This window comes from Aspergillus tubingensis (assembly GCF_013340325.1).
Source record: "Aspergillus tubingensis WU-2223L DNA, scaffold_5, whole genome shotgun sequence".
NCBI lineage: Eukaryota > Fungi > Ascomycota > Eurotiomycetes > Eurotiales > Aspergillaceae > Aspergillus > Aspergillus tubingensis.
The window spans coordinates 1,094,688-1,115,709 of record NW_023336279.1 but is presented as its reverse complement, the minus strand read 5'-3'; the positions used below and the strand labels follow the sequence as shown (position 1 = coordinate 1,115,709).

General features: G+C 50.7%; 6 protein-coding genes across 6 annotated transcripts; 1 reads left to right on the top strand and 5 right to left on the bottom strand.

The window, feature by feature from the left end:
* Positions 1–2,758: 2,758 nt before the first annotated feature.
* AtWU_03700 (uncharacterized protein) lies at positions 2,759–3,881 on the bottom strand (the record flags this gene model as incomplete). Its single annotated transcript, XM_035498812.1, has 3 exons — positions 2,759–3,331; positions 3,396–3,697; positions 3,752–3,881. 3 exons carry the CDS (start codon positions 3,879–3,881, stop codon positions 2,759–2,761), a joined length of 1,005 nt encoding a protein of 334 aa, XP_035354705.1.
* Positions 3,882–4,627: 746 nt separating this feature from the next.
* esdC (GTP-binding protein EsdC) lies at positions 4,628–5,468 on the bottom strand (the record flags this gene model as incomplete). Its single annotated transcript, XM_035498811.1, has 2 exons — positions 4,628–5,224; positions 5,277–5,468. 2 exons carry the CDS (start codon positions 5,466–5,468, stop codon positions 4,628–4,630), a joined length of 789 nt encoding a protein of 262 aa, XP_035354704.1.
* Positions 5,469–7,178: 1,710 nt separating this feature from the next.
* Positions 7,179–11,011, bottom strand: AtWU_03698 (DNA-directed RNA polymerase II subunit RPB2; the record flags this gene model as incomplete). Its single annotated transcript, XM_035498810.1, has 2 exons — positions 7,179–7,341; positions 7,404–11,011. The coding sequence occupies 2 exons, from the start codon at positions 11,009–11,011 to the stop codon at positions 7,179–7,181; spliced, it is 3,771 nt and encodes a 1,256-aa protein (XP_035354703.1).
* A 496-nt stretch (positions 11,012–11,507) lies between these two features.
* Positions 11,508–13,741, bottom strand: AtWU_03697 (beta-catenin-like protein 1; the record flags this gene model as incomplete). Its single annotated transcript, XM_035498809.1, has 10 exons — positions 11,508–11,590; positions 11,651–11,768; positions 11,822–12,106; positions 12,157–12,671; positions 12,722–12,815; positions 12,863–13,097; positions 13,152–13,258; positions 13,314–13,555; positions 13,613–13,667; positions 13,715–13,741. 10 exons carry the CDS (start codon positions 13,739–13,741, stop codon positions 11,508–11,510), a joined length of 1,761 nt encoding a protein of 586 aa, XP_035354702.1.
* Positions 13,742–14,107: 366 nt separating this feature from the next.
* On the top strand, positions 14,108–18,026 carry AtWU_03696 (transcription factor domain-containing protein; the record flags this gene model as incomplete). The annotated part of the gene is made up of 4 exons (XM_035498808.1): positions 14,108–14,227; positions 14,304–14,353; positions 15,460–16,072; positions 16,125–18,026. The coding sequence occupies 4 exons, from the start codon at positions 14,108–14,110 to the stop codon at positions 18,024–18,026; spliced, it is 2,685 nt and encodes an 894-aa protein (XP_035354701.1).
* A 491-nt stretch (positions 18,027–18,517) lies between these two features.
* On the bottom strand, positions 18,518–20,246 carry AtWU_03695 (nicotinate phosphoribosyltransferase; the record flags this gene model as incomplete). Its single annotated transcript, XM_035498807.1, has 5 exons — positions 18,518–18,735; positions 18,820–19,258; positions 19,311–19,930; positions 19,989–20,072; positions 20,135–20,246. The coding sequence occupies 5 exons, from the start codon at positions 20,244–20,246 to the stop codon at positions 18,518–18,520; spliced, it is 1,473 nt and encodes a 490-aa protein (XP_035354700.1).
* Positions 20,247–21,022: the final 776 nt, after the last annotated feature.

Here is a 21,022-nt window from a genome sequence, read left to right as displayed (position 1 = left end):
CTCCTCTATTACCATAGTTTAACAAGATAAAACTCTCCACCCAGTCGATCGTCGCACGTTTCTCGTCTCATCGTGACTGGGGATTCTGCGACGCAACACAACGCAACGCTATGCAGAATAGGCTGACTGAACACGCGCACACACACAGCATTATAAAGAAAACGGTGACGAGAGCGCAGCCCCACAGCGTTGACAATAACAAAAGCATATATCTAGCAAGAGTTTTGGCGAACCGGCCAGGCCAAAATCGAATCGAACTGAGCATGCATCAAACAGGAATGAAAATCGAACGACGGTTGAGGCAGACGTCCCGCGACTGCTGCCTCTTGCTATCCCAGAGTGGATGGGTTTAACCCTTGATGCTGGAGTATCCTGAATCCGGCAGGGTTGGGTCTCGAGCGTTGTTTCCGTTGCATCTCAATGAGTGTCGGGAACAGGTGTAGCCGACCAGGACGATTTTTTCCTGCACCACATGGCCACGCTGGCCGTATGCTTCACACGGGTCTACCGCGTGCTGAAAGTAAAGACATCTGCACACCGAAAATCGCTCCACCAGTAGATAACACATGATGAGGTGGTGATGGTAGTAGTAATCGACCGATGAGATTGGACTTGGTGGTAGATAAAAAGAAAGAAAAAAGACACAAATTGAAAAGATCAAACGTCCCGCGTGGTAATGAGACAGGTCTGAGGGTGGTGGTCAAGGAATGACTGAAGGGTCGAGGCGTAATGTGGTGAGTGCGATGGAGGTGGGGAGTGGATCGCGGATGGAATCAATTATAAAAACACCGACCATTCAGGCGACCCAGGACCATGATAGAAACCAAGTTCCAAGTGACGACAATACCAAGGATCTAGAACTGGCGAGCTTGTCATTCTAAGGCGCCTTGATGCTGAATGCGACTGCAGACGGTCGATGCAAGGCATCCATAAAAGAAACCCAAAGGAACCCTTAATTCTATGCTCGGGAACAATCTGGAAGAACTCGGTCCATCACGAACAGGACTAGCGACAAGGGAAGAGTAAAGAGGGAGAAAGGAGAAAGGGGGGAAAGAAAGGAAGAGAGAGAAAGCGAGAGCGAGACGGAAAAGGGCCACCGAGAAAGCAAAAATGTAGACAATCAAGGAAGAGGAGAGAATGGAGGGGAAAAAGAAAAGAGGGAATAGGAAAAAAGAGGGAAATGAGGAGGACCCATCCTGCCGGGCAAACGTCAACCCATAGCAGATTGGTCTATTTCGGATTTCGCAATACTCGTAGGGCAAACCGGAGTCGATCAGTGGGGGACGCTTGTCGGGCTGAAGGCCGAGTAGTGCAGAACTAGGCCACGCCCATCCATGACAGCTGATTCCGACGCTTTCCCTGCTTTTCTGAGGGGTTGCCGGGCACCGTTTACCCACTAGAAGGGCGCCGTTAAAGGCTCCCCGGGACCCCTGAAAGGCATGGGAGTCAGAGGATGCAGACTGCAGAAGAGCAGTCAGGTGAACATTATTGGTGAGCTGGACCTCGTGTAGAGGCTGTAGCAGAGAAGGGGAGGAGGGGAAGCAAATCCAGCTGGGGGTCCGCTATAGAGGATTTGCTATTGGAAATTGCTTCTCCGTGCCGTGGGCCGCTGGAGCGAGTTCAGTGTCGGTGCGGTTCTCCGGGGAGGACCTTGGGAGCCGTAAGGCTGCAGCGGGACCCGGCCGGTGATTTGAGGGAAATTCCTTAGCCAGGAAATTAGCCCAGCATAGCGTGGATGAAGGTGGTTAGTTGTCCGAGATGGAAGAGGGGATTGGAGGAAGGCTGAGGCTGAGAAGCAACGGGGGACGGAGTGGCCGGTTTGGATGAACCACTCAAAGCCAGGATGGACTGGCCCCTGGCACCGTAGGGCTGAAACTGGGATGAGCTGGACAGACGCCCGGACGGAGGAGAAGCGAGTCAACCGCGGACGATGGAGGGGGGAAAAGTGGGCATCTTGTTCGTTGCTTGGGGCCCGAGCACAGTTGCGATGGTTGACTGGTTGACTTTGTTGCCCCAAAATAGTAATCCCCGTGACTTGACCAGATTAGGAAAATAGGGCTTAACCAAAAGATCCACCTCTGGTGGAGGCCTGAGTCAGACGCGTCAGGCAACCATCCAGTCAATTCCCCCTTCGACTTTCCCAGTCAAGAAAGTGATCAAACTTCTTCTTCAATGATTCCAAGATTTGTCATGTTCGGAATGTCGGAAATTTCGGAATACTCCCAATGAAAAGGCAGCTGTTATAAGGCCATGACAAATGGAGTGATGAATTTATCCCCGTCTACAATCAAGCTTTTACTGTAAGCTCCTTAGGACTTGATATGACTATCCACATCAATTTACTCGAGGCCGACGACCACGTGTATAGAATTAGACTTAGACTAAAATATGACTAGACTGCTCTTACTGCTATCTATATCCTGAAACCAGCTGAAGAACCATACTAGCGAGTAGCGAGAGGATTTAAAATGCTTGCCTAAGATTGGCATCAGCCTAGAGTGTCTGGATCCCGCGGACACCGGTCATCACATAATGCATACGTTGCAGCCTAGCTGATGAAGAAAGTACTGTGCATTGGTAGAAATCCAACTACTATCAAAACTCTGCAACAAACTCGGACAATCCCCGAAATTGTACAAATATCAAATCGGCTAAAAGGCTTAATTGAAACAGAACAGGTCTCGATTCTTACTCTTATCGAAAATCTATATAAACCCCTATAAATAATTACAACAAACCCATCAACACCAACCATCAACTATCGTGAAATAACCCTCTCCAAAAACTCAAACCCCTCCCTCTGCAACTCCCACGTCCTCCCCCCAACCTGCATTCCCATCGCAAACGTATGATCCTCCCCGGGCACCTCCACCATCCCACACTCGACCCCATTCTCCCTCAACACCCTCCACAGCTCCCGACTGACCTCAATACTAACCTTCGTATCACAATCCCCATGCACAATAAACGTCGGCGGAAACCCCTTGCCCACATGCACCACCGGATCGATCTCCCTCACATCCCGATCAGGATAACAAGCCTGCAAAACGGTCCCATTAGCCACCTGCGTCAGAGCGAAGGCATCCCGCGGGCGAGAGAAATCCGGGCCCTTGGCCTTGCTACCGCCAGCAAGCTCAGTCTGGCCCTCCAACGAGATAGAACTATCCGTAGGGACGGGATATTCATCATAGATCTTCTGCAAGAATGCAGGGTCGAGTGGGGGCAGGGTGCGTTGGACGTCGGGGAGAGGTTGGGTCCAGAAGGGATGGGTGAAGTGCACGGCGCCGTAGAAGTCGAGGATTGCGGCGACGGGGCGGGGGACGGAGTAGCCCTGATATAGGTTATTAGCATTTCTGGATGTGCGTATAGTAGGAGAAGGGAAGGAGGGAACTTACCAATGACAATGCTAATGTACCTCCCGATGACGTCCCAAACGCCATAACCCGATCCATATCGATCCGATACAGCGCTGCATCTGCACCTGCGCCGGCAAGGAACGCATCTAACTGCCCATCGTAGATCCACGCCAACAGGTCCCGGATATCAGTGATGGGCCCCTCGAGCATGTTCACCTGTGGACAGAGGCGATGGTTGGGTACCACGACGATCCAGTTCCGGGTGAGGCAGTCGTCGACTTGGGGCATGGAGACCATGCGCGAGTGGCCGAGCATGAAGACGCCGCCGTGGATGTTGATTACTGTGAAATTCTTTAGTAACGTGATATATAGTGTAGTGGAGGGATTAGACGTACAAACGGGATATTTCTTCGGCGTATCATTTTCAGTAGTAGTTGTGGTTGGTGCCGGTGGGAGGTAGATGTCGGTGGTGATTTTACTGCCGTTGGCTTCTTTGTACTGCACGGTGAGCGGGGGTGGTGGCATAGTGGCGGTCTTTATTGTTCGTAAATATAGATTGGGGTATTTCAGATTGATGTATCAGAGGAGAGATGTAGCTGGAGGACTGCCCCAGATTTTAAAGTAGGTCTCGGTGCTCGGGATATCCGATTGCGGGGGAAAGCTTGGACTTTCCGACGGATTTCATCCACGAGGTGGATTTCTCTACCGGCTATTGCTGCCGAGCATCTCACTTTAACTACATACTACTAGTGGATAGCTATTAGGAAGCAATATAGTGGTTTTGTGTCGGCTACTGGCTAGGGATAGGCAAGTCATCACTCATCATTCGTTTCCTATGTGAACAACGTAGCTAACATGATCTCGACGTCGCTCATTTCATTTCATCCTTCATCCACCTGGCTATACCATCAGTGCCTTGTATAGAGTGGTCTTTGTCTTTTTTTCCATATTCCTTCCCATATCTTCAACTATCCCATCTCCTCCGCGTAGCGCATCTGGCTCCTTCATGGCAGATTGCCATGATCCAGATGGCCGGTTCCTTTTTTTTAATTGGTTTTCTTTTTTTTCTAACTGCTTTCGTAGCATTTATGCTTAAGCGACTTCAATTGGCGCGGCAGGTTACTGCCAAAGGAGTGACTATCCTCTCTGATGCAAAGAGGAGGGACATCCAATGCACGGCGTGTTCGGTCTTTCGACGCGGGAAGCGACTCCCATGAGGGGTGTTCAAAATTGATCAAAGCAAGGTAAAAGCACCAACAAGTTGTTATGATTTACCTGCGCACCACAATGCCTTGACGACGGACACCGCTGCGGGCACGGCGGTACTCCTCATCACTGTCGGACTCGGAGCAGCTAGCCTCAGACGACTCGGTAACATAGCCGCATCGGCTGCCGCCACAGTCGAGCTTGACCCGGTCGCCCTTGCGAGTAATTCCGTAGCGCTCGCAGTGGCAGATCGGGGTGGGTGGGTCACTCATGGACGACAGGGACGACGGGGAAGTGCTGCCAGATGAGCGAGACGACAGGGATGAACCAACCGAGCTGGGCGGGCTGTTGGAGAGCGAGTACTCGTCCGACAGACGGGAGTCGGCAAACCGCATGGTGAGGTCTTCCATGGTGGGAGCAAAGTCCGTCTCCCGGATTTGACGGGAAGCATAGGGCTTGGACGGCTTGGGGTGGTGGATCTTGGACGGAGAAGGAGCACGACCCTTGACGAAGTCTGTGGAGCCCCGGTGGTGCTTGGGGGCGGGCTGGGAAGACTTCTTGCCACCGGGAACATCGAGGATGTTCAACTTGCGGCCGGTGGTGGGCTCGACCGTGTACTCAACAGCGGGATCATGAGAGACATGGTAACCATCCATGATGTACTGCGGCAGGGTTAGCTTGCGGGCCATTCGAGTCAGCGGGCGAGTCACATACGTAGTACCAGTAGCGGCCACCCAGCTTCAGCATGGAGGTCTGGAAGCGGAACTTTCCAGTCCATGCGCCTGGCTTGACATCATCCCGGGAAAGAGGGATCTGACGGGAGTAGTTGTCCCAGGAGCCGACCAGATGGACGGTCTTGACATTGGAGGAGGTGCGCAGTGAGAACTTGAGCTGAACAGCAGACATGTTGAGAGAGATTGACCAGGTTATACTAAGAATTAGATTATATGCAGCAGAATGAAGGCGTAATGGTTTAAAATAATCGTGTCAATGGCGGGAAGTGAGTCGTCGTTATAAAAAGGCCGAGATGGAATAGACTACCAGAGTCGATTCACGTCTAGCCTTGTGTTGGGTTGGGTTGGTTGGCTGTGCAAATGTATAACAACGAGGCTTTGCTTGACAGGATCCAGTCCTTGACACGCAACCAGGAATATTAGATAGATGTTGTTGTTGGAAAGAATAAAGGACAAGGCCAGCAAGTCGTCTGAGCTGATATGACAGGAACACGAGAAGTCGACCGGCGACAACGAAATGAACCGTCACGAGGTTGAATGGTTTAGAAGTATCCGAACAAGATGCAATAAAAGCAATCAAGCATTACACAGAGCACAGCTCGTGTATTGAATGGGGCAGAGTTGAGGGGAAATTGGTGGGGGATTTTTTGATATATTGATAGTAAAAAGGTGAGGGGAATAATTAAGATGTAGTATAACAAGCGACGAATGGACAAACAAACAAAAAACCAGTGCAGCCAGTGCACAGGGGGGATACTTCTAAACCACGGGCAGTCAGACAAGCAAGCTTGCTGAAGAAAGAAAGAGAAGAAAGGGCAGAGAACGCCCTGGCGGCTACAGCAGCCTTTTAAGAGAGCGCCGGGGGGGAGGGAAACGAGCAGACGAGAGAGCCCGGTAGAGAGTCAACTACTGTACTCAGTTAGTGCAATGCGTGTGATGGGATTGTCACCCGCCATCTTCTATTCTGGGAAGAGCGAGAGCAGCTCTTCGCCAGTCAAATCCCCGCTTCGTCCTCTCGCCATCCCAGCCGGCGGGTAATTCGTTGGTTTCATTGGCTTCAAGGGCAGCCGGGCCTGCAGCAGACAACCAACCATTCTCACGACTCGCCCATCCATCGTCCCTCCATCTCCCCTCCATCTCCATCGCCATGCTTTTCTTCACTTGCCGCCCTCCACGAGCACATTCTCCCGAGCCATCCCACCTATCAATAGAAACCCCCTTAGCCAATCGCACTCACACAGGAAGGGAGACGGCCTGTCACCGACATCTCCATTCTGCAGCACCGAGGAATTTTAAAGTTCGTGCACGGGATTGAGGAGGGGGTTGGACGCCATCCCACCACTGAGAGAAGCAAAACACTACTATACACACTCTACACCCTCTCCACTGACTCTCCACTACAATTACACCATGCAGCATCTGCCCCGATTGAGACCCTGTCATGACCGGCTCTTACGTGCAGAATTGCCATGACATCTTTTACCCCTCTTCTTCGTCTGCTTCTTTAGATCCAATTTCGTTTCGATTCCGTAGGGACAAATCATCATCATCCAAGTACATCGCTGCTTACACCAGCCATTCCTCCAACCATGGTCAGCAAAAAAAGGAAAGAGGGGAGGCAAAAAAAATAAATAACAATATATAGAAGCTCGAATCAAAATCATAAACCTCTGGTCCTCTGTACGCCGGAAAATGCCGAATCGGTCTGGTCTTCGGTTGATATCACACGTTTTGGGGGGTGGAGAATTATTAGGAAAGAAAAACAAGGGGGAAAGAAACGGAGAGGGAGAAGGGAGAAAAAGGCATAGAAACACCAGAAAACGGAAGAGATACCACAGAAGAGAAGAATCTGATGTACACGGATAGTCATCTTTCCTCCCCCTCACCGCACGGACACGCCAGACCGGTTGGTAAACATGCGAGCGGCAATGTTCATCGAGGCCAGCTCTTGGAACAGAAGCTTGGCTGCATACGGGATATGCACCTGGGAGATTCGGTGCTTGTTGTTACACAGTCGACACTCGAAGAGTCCCTTCTTCAGTTTTCTGTCATTCCATCATCGTTAGCTCATATCGTCAGGCAAATTCAAGGATGTCTCTCCACTTACGCAACAGGCGTCATCAAGCCACAGTCGTCGCAGATGTGCACCCGGAAGGGATCGGACACGTCGAACAACCGCTCCTTCAGGAATGCACTGGCTCCGTGCGCAATCATACAATCGCGTTCCATCTCTCCGAATCGGAGACCACCATCACGAGCACGACCTTCCACCGGCTGCCGCGTCAAGATCTGAGTCGGTCCACGCGCACGGGCGTGAATCTTATCGTCGACCATGTGGCGCAGACGCTGGTAGTACGTCGGTCCCAGGAAGACCTGCGCAACCAGCTTGCGTCCAGTGTGTCCGTTGTACATCACCTCAAAGCCACGGGACTGGTATCCGTGCTCCCGCAAGAGACGGGAGATCGAGTCGACCGTAACGTCGGTGAAAGGCGTCGCGTCACCCTCAAACCCACGTAGCGACGACACTTTACTGAGCTGACACTCGATCAAGTGCGCGATTGTCATACGGGAGGGAATGGCGTGAGGGTTGATGATCAAGTCAGGGCACACACCCTCTCGAGTGAAAGGCATGTCTTCCTGACGGTAAGTGATACCGATGGTACCCTTTTGTCCGTGACGAGAGGCGAACTTGTCTCCAATCTGTGGAATCTTGGTCGTCCTCATGCGCACCTTCACGAACTTCAGGTCATCGTTGCTCGTAGACACCAGGACCTGGTCCACAATACCGTTCTCCGTACTTCTGAGAGGAGTCGACACATCCAACTTGGTGTGGGCCTTGGTACGTTGACCGAGCTCCTCTGCTTCGGGTGCCAGAGGTGCCGTCTTACCGATGATGATATCCTCACCGGATACACGGACACCAGGAGCAATGATACCATCTTCATCGAGCTTGTCGTAGGTACCCTTTCTCATACCGATCGTATCCGATCTCATAGGCTTCTCGAAGCGTTCGACAACTGTCAGTCCGACCATCTTCTCGCTGTCCGTGTATGTACGGTAGAACAGACTGCGGAAAAGACCACGGTCAATGCTGCTCTGGTTCATAATAACCGAATCTTCCTGGTTGTAACCGGAATAACAGGCAATGGCAACAATGGCGTTTTGGCCGGCAGGCAGTTCACGGAACCGCAAGAATTCCATAGACCGCGTTGTCGCCAGAGGCTTCTGCGGGTAATACAGAATGTTGGCCATGGTTTCCATGCGCTGGTCAAAGTTCGTCAGGAACACACCCATAGCTTGTTTACCCATGGCAGACTGGTAGGTGTTACGAGGAGATTGGTTGTGGTCGGGGAAAGGAATGATACTGGCGCAAACACCCAGAATCATACTGGGGTGAATCTCGCAGTGTGTCCAGGTGTGTGCCTTTTGACTCAGAATAGAACGCACACGCTTGTTGGGGTCGTGCAGCTCCTCCTCGGGAAGGGCATAACCGGCCTGAAGTTGCTTCGAGATCTCCAGGTCCTCTGGTGTCATCACGATCATGATTGTCTCTTCTTCCTCGGCGTCGACGTACTCAACGACACCAGACTTCACCAAACCATCCCAACCAAAGTAGCGCTCCCTGCGGTCTTCTGGATCCAGATCGGGGGGCAAATCCTTGTCTTGCTCCAGTTTGCGGATGTGCTCCTTGTTGAGCACCAGTGAACCACAGTTCTCGCTCTTGGGGTCATTGTCGACGACGTACAGTGGCCGACACACGCGTCCAGCATCGGTAAAGATCTTGAACTCTCGCTCACGAATATCACGAATCAGACTGACCTCGTGCGAGATCATGTTCCGGCGACGGAGAGAGAGCATGGTGTTCACCAGATGCGCAGGATCTCTATGAATACCCACCCAAACACCGTTGACAAACACCTTGGTCGCATTTGGCGTCACCTGCGGCTCGAATTCTTCGAGGACTTCCATGTTTCGTTGAATCATGAAATCAATAATGGGCTCACTAGGCGTACCAACAGTGATGTAGCACATGAGCGCCAGGTTCTTGACCAGACCACAAGCCTGACCTTCAGGGGTTTCAGCTGGACAAACCAGACCCCAATGGGTGTTGTGGAGCTGACGAGGTTTGGCGATCTTACCGTCTCGACCAATTGGTGTATTGGTACGACGAAGGTGAGACAACGTAGAGGCGTAGGTATAACGACTGAGCACTTGAGATACACCAGCCTTGGCGCTGGCTGCCTTCTTCTGCTCTCCCCAGTTACCCGTAGCAAGAGCGTACTTCAAACCTCCTGTCAAGGTGCTAGCCTTGATACCAATGTTCAAGTAGATCTCCCTGTTCGTCTCCACGCATCTTTGCACGTACCGCTGAAGGTCACGGGTGACACGAGTGAACAGAACTCGGAAGAGGTTTGCAAGAAGAGGACCAGCCAAGTCGAGACGCTTCTTACCAAAGTGATCACGATCATCGACATCACGACGGCCGAGGGCACACTGCAGAAGTCTGTGCACCATGTAACCCAAGAAGAAGGCTTTCCGGGTCTCACTACCTTCGCTCTGAGAAATGTGGGGAAGGAACTCCTTTTGCATGATTTCGCGTGCGTATCTGACACGACGCTCGTGGTTCATACTAGACTGAGAAGAACCACGCTTGGCAATGAAATCCAGCGCCACCTCACGATCCTGGATAACGAAACCTTCCTCAATACAAGGCTTCAGCATCTCCAACATCGGTGTGTCATTCCGGTCGTAGCAAATGTGGTTCAGAATATCTTCATCAGAAACCACACCGAGGGCTCTGAAAACGACGACGATGGGGATGTCGGTCTTCACGTAAGGCAAGGTCGACCGAATTGTAGGACCAAATCCACCCTTGGCACTGTCACCCTTGGCAAACAGCTTCAGGGACAACTGAGAAAGAAGTCTTGATCCCTTCTCGACAGCACTCCGAATTTCCGCGACGTAGGGCGTGGGACTAGGCGGTGCCTTCTTGAAGACTTGAACCGTGTTTCCAGCACTGCGCTCTTGGGCGATCAACACCTTTTCACTTCCGTTGATAATGAAATAACCACCAGAGTCGTAAGGGCACTCGTTCCAGTTGTAAAGAGCTTGCTCGCTCAAATCCTTGAGGATACAGTACTTGGACTTGAGCATGATTGGCATCTTTCCAATAAAAACGGTCTCCTCCTTCGCCTGGTCAGCAGGCAGCTCCTTCTGCTCCCACTGTAGGTAGGTCCCGTGAGCTTTTCTATCCTCATTCGATTCACCCATATCATCCTCATCTCGGTCCGCCACCAGACGTTCACGACCTTCCATAATTTTCTTCGTAACACCGAGATAAAGGGGACTAGCGTATGTAAGATTACGCAGGCGAGCCTCCTGGGGCAACATGATAGTGGTCGCACCATCACCCTCAGTCACGGATGGTCGAGAGAGCATGACGGTTCCAAACTTCAGCTCGTATCGGCGGACAACCACGGGATCGACTTCATCTTCGGAGGGAGGGAGAGTTTGGTCGAGTGTTACTTGGCCTTGTTCCTCCACCAGCTCCTGCATTGTCGACGAAATAAATTCATCGAAAGAGTCCAGCTGTTGTGACACTAGACCCTTGGTGTCGAAGAAGGACGAAATGACCGTCCAGCAATCCTCCGAGGTGATGCCCTCGTCCATATCGTCGTAGTACTCATCCTCGTAAGCATCTTCGTAGTCGGCCATCTTGGCGGATATGGGTCGTAAACGCAATGAAAAACCGCAGTCGATAGGACAATGAGCGCAAAGGGCGCGACGCGCTCGGCGGAAAAGATCCCACTCGAGGTTGTTGGACGACTGGCGTAAGTAGAATGCAGCGAAGCAATCGTCCTAAATGTAACAGGTGAGGCCAATAAGCCGGAAGCCTCAGATGGATGGAAGAAAGAGAGATCCCAGGCCACCGGTGATGCTGGTGAAGGGGAGCAGCTGGGGTGCTTCGACTCTCTCCGGGCGCTGATGGATCTTGCCTTGGAAAGAGCCGCCACTAGCCTCGACCGCCTTCTGGCGCTAAGCTGCGAGCTAGTCCTGATTAGTAGATCACGTGATAAATATAACAATTCACGCTGCTGGTAATACTTCGCTTTTTACTCACATTATTAACTATTACTGTGGACATTTACGAAAGGAATCAATGACAAGAATCGGCGCAGTATGGTAAGCGATATGTTATTATACATAATGATTACAGGAACTGTAGAAGCGTCTCCAGCATTTCCTTACTATCCTTCTCGCCGGGCTCATCCTCAGAGAGCCCTTCCATTTGCTCTGTTCATTCAATTAGCACAAGATCCAGACGGTATAGAAGGCGTAGGGACCAGGGCTTACCCTGTAAGGTTCGTCTAATCAGTGACAAATCTTCGTCGCGGTCAGCCAGAAGGGACACAATCTTCTTTTTTGCCCCGTCATCTTCGGCCACCAACCAGGCCAAAATGACATCAATAAGCTTTGGGTACTGTTAGTTCGTACTGCAGCAACGGGGTATTTCGGAGAGCAAACCTGTAAAGAAAATAGGCCGGCATCGAATCGCCTGGACAGCCACTCGGCCGCCATGATCTCTTGTTCCTCTTCCGTGAAGTTCTTTCGTTCTTTCTCGATAGCTTGCTCGACCGGTGTCACTCGTTGGGCGTAATCCCGGCGCAACTTGATGAGTTTTTCGATCTTCTCATAGTCCTTCTCCATAAACTTGGCTAGTGTACGAATCCGTGGTGCGGAACCGCCCGGAAGTAAGCGCAGCAGCGAAGCGAAAATGCCCAGCAGGTGCTCCGTCGTTTCATTGTCTTGCTATAGGGGTTTAGCTCTAGCCCATATTCTATGATATCGGTGACACATACCTTCTTTTTGAACATCCCAAATACTGTACTCAAGCATGCTGCTTCAACAAAGCGTTCACATGCAGGAGCGCCTGCCATGCCTCCTAGGGCGTGGTCCAGGAGTCGTAAAGCCCGTTGCTTGCTGAACTTGCCCTCCTTCAACATGATTTGTGCAAGCTCAACACCTTCAGCTTCCAGAAATTTTTCTTTGCCGTAATCCTCATTCACAAGGTAGTTCAAGCTGCCAAACAAGTTCTCCACATATTCTTCTTCGTCGGAATCCTTTTCGGGATCACGCTTGCGGTATGCACTAAGCAATTGCAGGAGAATTTCAACGCCATCCAGGCTGACGACCTTCTCCCTGTTCTTGGGGGTTGATTGTAGTAGGATGGCAAGTATTTCTGCTGCATATTGCTGGTTTTGCGTCACTGGCCTTTCCTTCTTCTGTATACGAGCGATAAGCCAAGGTAACAAGTTGGGGTCTTGCCCTATCTTCTCTGCGATAGCTGTTTGCGAAGCAATATTTTCCAAGACGTCTTCAATGTAATCAGTATACCCGCCATGTACTTTGTCCGGGGTAACTCACTTAGTACGTAGTACACGCCTGCCCTATCGACCTCGGACTCTTCGTCAAGTCGCGAAAGGTTTTGCGCCAAGAGCTCGATAAGTTCGGCATCCAACTGGACCAGTAAGCATTCGTTTAAACAAAACTCGGAAGCATGTATACCATTGCGTTCACCAAACTGTCCCATTGTTCTTGTTCGGCCTCCACATCTTCATCCGTCAACTCGCCAATGATCTGGATCACATCAATTGCAATATCGGCATTTTCGTGGGAAAGCAGCGACATAAGCGAGCCTACACAGCCCAGCTTTGCGAATTCGCTATATAGATATGAATTTTCGGAGAGGATGGAGAGGCTCTTGATTTCGGTATCGAGATCTGCTTCCGAGGCCATGAATCTAGGTATATCAGTATGATGTTTCAATACCAGGATATGCCTTGCCAACACGTACTTTTGAGGATCATTTTCAAACTTTCCGCGCAATTCAGCGTTCTTCGAGATCTTCTTCTCGAAGTTCAGGGCGAAGCGTCGCAACCAGGTAACGTCGAACTTCTCCGGCTATAGCTACTTCAGCAAACGAGCCCACGGAGCACAGCGAATAACAATTCCTTACCGCAACATCTGTTTCCTCGTGTTGATCGATATATTGCATAGCCTCCGCCGTTTGGCGCTCCATGCCGCCGCCGAAGAAGCGTCCTTCTTCGTCATCTGGGATATCCTCGGCGTCAAAATCGGGGGGTAGTTCAGGACCCGCGTAGCCATCATCCTCGTCGCCCTCATCCTCTACCATGGGCGCCTTTCCTTTTGATTTCACATCACCATCCGCATCTAGTTTAGCAGCTTTGTAGAGCTCGTCTTGGTCGCAAGTCAGCCGACGTCAAGTCAAATTGGACGTGAAGGAGATGAACGCACTCGGGTCTTTCGCGGAATCTAGTTTGCGCTTGGCACTTGCTGCCGAGGAGGGTTTCTAACTTGTCAGCGCTATTATAACAGGTCACTTCATAGATAACTTACCTTGAAGAGCTCATCGATGCTCGTCATGGTTGCGGCTTGCGCAGCTGGAGAGGCAGAGCGGAAAAGCACTTCAGACCCAACCACCAACACGGATCTAAATAAGGGCCAATAGAGCAGAGAAAGGCGACTCTGCAAAGGAAATACCGCCTATGAATTGATTGTTATAGATCCCTTCTTGCGGACCTCTTTTCGATCAACTGGTCGCGCAGTAGGTCCGAAGAAGATACGGGAACCGCGATAAGCTAAAAGTGCAGCCGCCAAGGACCGAAAGATTTCTCGGAGTTCTCATCATTCCCGGCCTCACCCTGCCATCGACCATCGTCATTCTCGCTGTCAATACACCTTTTTATCTCAAGGACATCACCTATCCTACATCTTCAATACATCTTCAAAATGGTTCCCAGACAGCGTGTCGTCTCTGGCCGTCAGCAGAAGAGCTTCTTCAGCACTGCCTATGACGAAGTCACTCACCCCGAGAATGCTACCATTGTGAGAAGCGTTCTGGTCTTCGGCGTAAGTTCTACAATTCTGGCGAGATCTGTACAGTTTGTACAATGTCAAGGATGATCTAATACGATTGTTTCTACAGGCCGGCGTCGCTTTCCTCTACAGCAGCCTCAGCGAGCTCCTCCTTCCTCCGTAAGTCGAGACTCGATCCCATCCATCGCGGTCACTGCAATAAATTTCGGCAATTGAAAAACAATTACTGACGGAAGAAGTATGTAAACGGATCTTCGCACGTTCGTCCGCATGTCCCTGTGATATGAGATTATCGGCTGTCTCCAAGGGTTGTCGATGTCGATCACGATACGCGGACAAAATTTCCTACTTCTTCCTCTGAATTCGATTCTAATGAATACGTGTATTATACTGTGTGCTTCATGGGCATATATGGGCTTCAACGTTATGTGGCTAGGCTTGTCATCCGGGTCCGTGAAGGATCAACATTATGTGGCGTTGGAATAGATATGATCTCCGGAACATTTCCCGGTCTCTCCTCCGCATAATTGCATATGCTTTACAGGGCTATTGCTCTGTAGTTGTCTTATCTCTTCATATCTCATCGCTGGTCAGGTAACTCAGGACCTTTGTAGATGGCAGCATCTGTGAATCGGGCCATGAGTGTCGATTGAACAGTCAGTAGCGGTGGTTCCAATGTGTAGTTATGGCTTCTAATGACGGACTTGCTCGTGATAGGAGTCGAACAAAAATGTAGTCTTAAGCCAGATATATCAATTATATTCAGCAATCATTTGCCGGTGAGGTGGGCTCCTCTTTTCTGCAGAATGCAATGCTATGAAATGGTAATGCCAAGACTTATAGTCGCCCTGTTGAATGTACTTGGTCTGAACACTGAAGGGAACGACACCAGAGAGGACATCTGCCTGAGGCATCAAGATGGCAGTATGACCGCCGGGGCGCTAAGACAAAGTTCTGGACAGCGAGTATCTTCCAACTATCAATATCACTCCACTCAAAAAGTACCCAACAATCCAGCGTATCAGCGAATAAACTCTCTCCTATAACAGCGTTTATTTAAGCGGCTACATTTCTCATATCAAATTGGCGGGGAAGCCCGCAAAAGTCCCCACATCCGGCCGGGTCCCGAACACCGCCTTCTTTAGTGCTGGGGGAAAGACAGTCCATGGATGTCTATTACCAACCAACCCCGGACGGCAAGCGCGGCAACGATAGGCAACTGCTAACTTCCGACCCTCTCATGCTGAATGTGATCTCCTGCACAGCTGCAAATGCCGTTGGCTTTGCTTTCTTACTAGCATGTTGACCGCCAAGCGCAAGCCGTCAAGTGCGGACTTGGGTGATGATAGACCCGTGGCGAAGAGAAGTAACAGCCTGAGCCACAATGCTCATGCGCCTTGGTTGCAAGACTCCAGAACTTCTCGGAGCTGGCGGACTCTGGGAGATCGGGGGGTACGGAATTCGCTGCCTCTAGAAAATATGGTCTCGACTGTGCGGGATCTCCTTGACCCTGATTTCGACCCTCTTATTGCTCTTCTTGACGATGAACCGCGCTTCTTAAAGCCTCTCCCGTCTCGCATACCGCCGGAAGACCTAGAATTTTTGCGATTTCGGGAGGCTTTGTCGATCCCAGAGAGCGGTCTGCGGAATGAGCTTCTGCGATGCTATATCAAATGGGTGCATAGCTTCATGCCAGTCTTGAATCTACAGGGATTCCTCCGATGCGTCGCGGAAAATGACCCCAATGGTAATATTAGTCTCCTGCTGTTTCAGGCAGTAATGTTCGTGGCGACAGCCTTCATCGATCTGCATCATTTGCAAGCCGCTGGGTATGCCACTCGGAAAATTGCCCGTAATGTTTTCTTTACGCGATTAAGGGTATGTCTCGCTTGATAGTTCATCCGTGTCTGTAGCTAACCAGTCAATATAGCTCCTCTATTCACTTGACTGCGAAGATGATCGAATAGTCATACTGCAGACTTTACTACTTATGACTTATTGGTCTGACCATCAAAACAATCCGCAAAGAGATATCTGGGACTGGATTGGTGTCTGCAATATACATGCACATTCGATCGGATTAAATAGAGACCCTTCATCTTCGACCGATATGGACCCGATAACTAAGAGGCTGAGGACCCGAATCTGGTGGAGCTTGTACTCGCGAGACCGTCTCATTGCGATGGGGCTAAGACGCCCGACCCAGGTGAACGAAGGGACAAGCAATGTCCCCATGTTGAAGCTGGAAGACTTTGACTTCGAGCCGTTCCACCCTAGCGTGATTGAGATGTTCCGCTGTCGTCAGCTGGAAGATGTTACTCACCAAAAGCGCCTGGCGACTATGTTCATCGAAAAGGCCAAACTATGCCAGTGCATCGGACGGGTTTTGTTCGCTCAGTATACCCCATCACAGTGTCAGTTTGGCGTGACAACACGAACTACCATCAGCCTAATCCCTCGACAGGCATCAGAATCGGAGTTGGCACGATGCAGTCAGCGGTTGGAATCATGGTTGAGTGCGCTACCCAAAGACGCACAATTCATTCCTGCATCAAGGACAAACTTCCACGATGGAGAAGACGTCCTTCTCCTCCATGGTGCCATGGTACGAATGCTATATCATGCGACCACCAGCGCGCTGCATCGTCCTTGGGCCTTCACGCCCAACAAGGATCAGTCCAAAGCACGCAGGGAGTTAATTCAAACTGCGCAAACAAAGATGCATGACGCTGCAGTCGGTATCACACATATCATCCAAGGTCTCAATCAGCTAAACCTCACGCGATTCCTCCCCCAATCCGGTGTGACCGTCATCATCCCAGCCGCTGTGGCCCATCTGGCAAACTCCTCATCTGGCAATCCCGCCACCCGAGAATCCAGCATCTACAACTTTCAGCGCTGCATCCAAGTGCTGCAAGGCCTTAGAGACATCTACCCTGCAGCAGACATGGAGGTCGCGAACATCGAAGCGGCAGTTAAGCTACAGTCGGACAGCGCAAACACCTTTCTCCGGATCATGCAATACACCAACAACTCCGGTTCTATACCCCAAGGCCAGTCACCAGAACAAGCACGAAAGCAAAGCACCATCTCAAACCCACACACCATAGCGTCAGCAGAAGACCGAACCTCTAACCACTGGACCCCTCCCCGAGACGACCCCGACCCAACCAACAACCACAAACAACCCGGACCTCATCATTCAGCCAGTCCAACCAAGCAACAACTACAACAACGCACACCACCCAAACGCCACAGCAGCACAAACAACCCACCCCCAATGTTCAACAGCAACTCCTCCACCACCAACAATAAAATTAACAATCCCAGCAACCCCCTCCCCAAACAAGCCGAACCTACCCCACCCAACGACTTCGACGACGACCCCATATCCAACTTCCTCAACGACACCACCAACAACAACCACAACCCCACCATCTCCCCCCGAAGAACCCACCCCCAACCAAACCCCACCTTCGACCAACCCTCCGATCAATTCCCCTTCGACTTCGACCTCGACCTCGACTCCTTCGCCGCCGACTTCCCACCCCAAACCCAACCACCCACCAACCTCAACCCCACCTCTACTACTTCCAACCCCGACGCCTCCCCAGACCTCGACATAGATTGGGCCAGCGAGCTCCTCAGATGGACTGGTCCTGGTCCGGAGGACGCATTAACCAATAACAATGATTTGTTCTCGCCGTTTGCGCCGACTCATAATGTTGTGAGTACGCCGGGCCAGAGGTCCATGAGTCATGTGACTGGGGATATTACGGGGGATTTGGATAGGGATTTGGGGTTTGTTCCGTCTGATGAGGAGATGTTTTAGGTAGACTTATTTGGATGTAGTGTGGTGTGGTGGGGTGGGGTGTTTTTGAGTTCAGTGTAAATATATATAAATAGTTTACTTAGTCGCGGAAGTGATGTGTGCGTACGGATAGACGTGCCCTGTAAATATAAATTGCAGTTTTGTCTTACATACTACGACTGAAGTTCACTACTAGTATTAAGGACTTATGAATGAAGGCTGGTACATTATTAGTAGTAGTAGTAGTACTACTACGAGGTGAAAACCATTGAACATTTCTCTAACCCTCTTCTCATATAGTCTAGGTAGTACCAGTAGTACTCATAACTAACTATAAAACATGAATGCTTAACATGACTTGGAAAAAAGAAAAATAAAGACTCGTCGCTCGCCCTGTACATTAGCCACCATATATGCGATCTGAAAATCGTTGAGACTGATTCTAGATGACTTGCGTCTTAAGCTGACTATAGATATGAGATCAAATAAATATGTTTGGTCGATGACTCGCACTACTTGCGAGCCCAGCGGTTGCTTTCATCGCCCTCTTCCCATTGATGCTCAATGTAGCCAAGCTTCTTCTTGACACTTTGTACAGTCTCCTTGTCACCTGTGTTCTTGCCCATGTTGTCGCTCAGCTTAACGGCTGGGCGGCCGTTAGCGGTGGCGATCTTGATGACGATGTTGAGCGGCTTGGATTTTTGGCCGTCGGATTTGTTCGTGAAGTCATCTGCGAGGATATTGTTAGTTCATAATTCCCTGGAGATGTCCGGGTAGGTCTCTGTATGATACGGGTATATGGGGGTTAACGTACTAGTGAAGAAAGTTCCGACACCGAAGACAGGCTTGAAGCCGGCTTCTTCGGCGATCACCTTGTATTCAAGGCAGTGCTCGATGTCTAATGAATCGGAAAAGACAATGGTCTTCGGGTCCTTGACTCCCTCTCTGTCGTAGAAGTCCCGCACCATCTTCACAAAGTATGTGGGGTCGCCAGAGTCCTGGCGGACACCGGTGTAGACCTGGGCGTAGGTCTTGTTGGCATGCTCGCCTTGAGCATCGTTGACCAGAGGAGCCGCAATTGGGGGTTTGGTAGTAGCCTCGCTCTGTACTGTTGATTCTGTCGTGGTGCCGGGCCCGGAGGCGGTGGTGGAGACTGCGCCGACACCTGCACTGGTGAAAGCAGGAATGGGTTTGCGGAAAGCGTCGAGGAAAGCGGGCGTGCCGAATGTGTCGGTCAGTGCGACGCCCAGAACCTGATATGCGTTAGTTACTAGGGCCTGGACGATCCTAGGTCCGTGGACTTACTCCTTCACCAAAGCAGCCAAGCCAGTAGCGCAGGGCCATCTCATTCGCGTTCTCGTAGTCATCCGTGATGGCAGCGATGGTCATGTACCATTCATGGGCCACAGTGCCCACAGGCGCCACACCGTACTTCATGGCAAAGTGGACGTTACTCGTGCCGGTAAACACTCCCTTCCATCCTTGCTTCTTTCCTTCCTCCGCAGCCTGCATCAATCCCTGCATGACCAGATCGTGGGTGTGGTAGTCGCGCCGTCTTCGAGAGCCGAACTCGGAAAATATGCAACCATTCTCCAACAACGCGCATCCTTTCCGGAAAGCCTTGTCCTCTTGACAGCTATAGTCCCAGTCCTTATCGGTGAACATGAAGTAGGCCTGACTTGTCAGAGCCAGCAGTGGGATCTCGTACAAGATCGTTTCCACCCACAGACCCTTGACGACGTAGTTGACGTTGCCGAGATCATTGTCGCTGCCAGTATCCTGCTGCGGCGAGAAGTGAATTTCGATCTGTTCTGACGGCTTGAGCTTGAGGTTGGTCAGGTAGTCCAGGTAAGCGTTGTTGAAGTACGGGCACCACTTCTTTAGAAACTCGATCTCCTCATTCGTGACTCGGATATTCGCGATCGCTGATGAAGCTATTTGTCAGACTAGTCCAGATCTCCGACACACAGTCGATTTACATACCATCCATCTGTGCCAGAAGCCATTTGTAAGCACCCCGCGTTAACTTCATATCCGGGGTGCGATTTGTGAAACCATATGTGACATCTACATTCAAGAGAAAGATTAGCCTGGCCCACAGAGCTTTGAGAGCTATATCGGCGTCTTACAAACATCTGGGAAGTACTTGAGGACGGCGCATTGCATCGTCAATTTGTACAGATCCGTATCAAGCAACGAGAAAATACCCTCCGGGAGCGGAGGGGTATTATTTTGAGCCATGACGAGGTAGATTGGACCACACCGCGAGTAAAGGATAGAGCGCAGAAAGAAATTCCAAGCGAGGGACCGAAAGACAAGGACCAAAGGCGCGAGATAAGGAACAAGTAGGCAGACGAATTCGGAGGAAAGTACTCAGAAGAGAAATCTCCCATTGCGTCTCTGCGCGGGGGAATCACCGACTGCCTGACGCCGTTTGCACTGTTTGCACCCTGGCTTTCGTCATCAGCAAATCGCCGGCCCACATCTTTTCTCTATATTGTGATCTCTGAATTTGATAGGGTTTACTTTAACAGGACCCTTTGGAGTTAATGCAAGAAGTACTTTAGAGATGGGATGTCATGGGTGGCGTTGTGCGCATTTCCTCATCCTCGCAGGAACCCCTCGGGGAACCCCTCCGTCTGGGTCTAGACTGACTGCATCCCACCTGCATCATGCGAAGTCCACAGGGATCGAATGTTAGGATATAACTTAGTCAATTACAGAATATACATGTGTATATCAAGAGCTATTATAGCTATGAGAGACATGATTTCCGCCAGAAACACTGGATATACGGTGCAACACAGTTACCGCCAGAGTTGTAAGGCAGCAATACCCCGCCCGTTTGCATAGAGACTGTGGCTGGAGAATGGCTTGATTTGATGAACAAGAAGGGAGATGAAGGACCCGCCAGGTACTCTGAATATGCAAATGTAGCTTAAGCCATTCCACATTTTAGTGAGCTACTACTACAAAAGCTTTGACAGCCAAGAGTCACATCTTTGGGTCTGACAGTT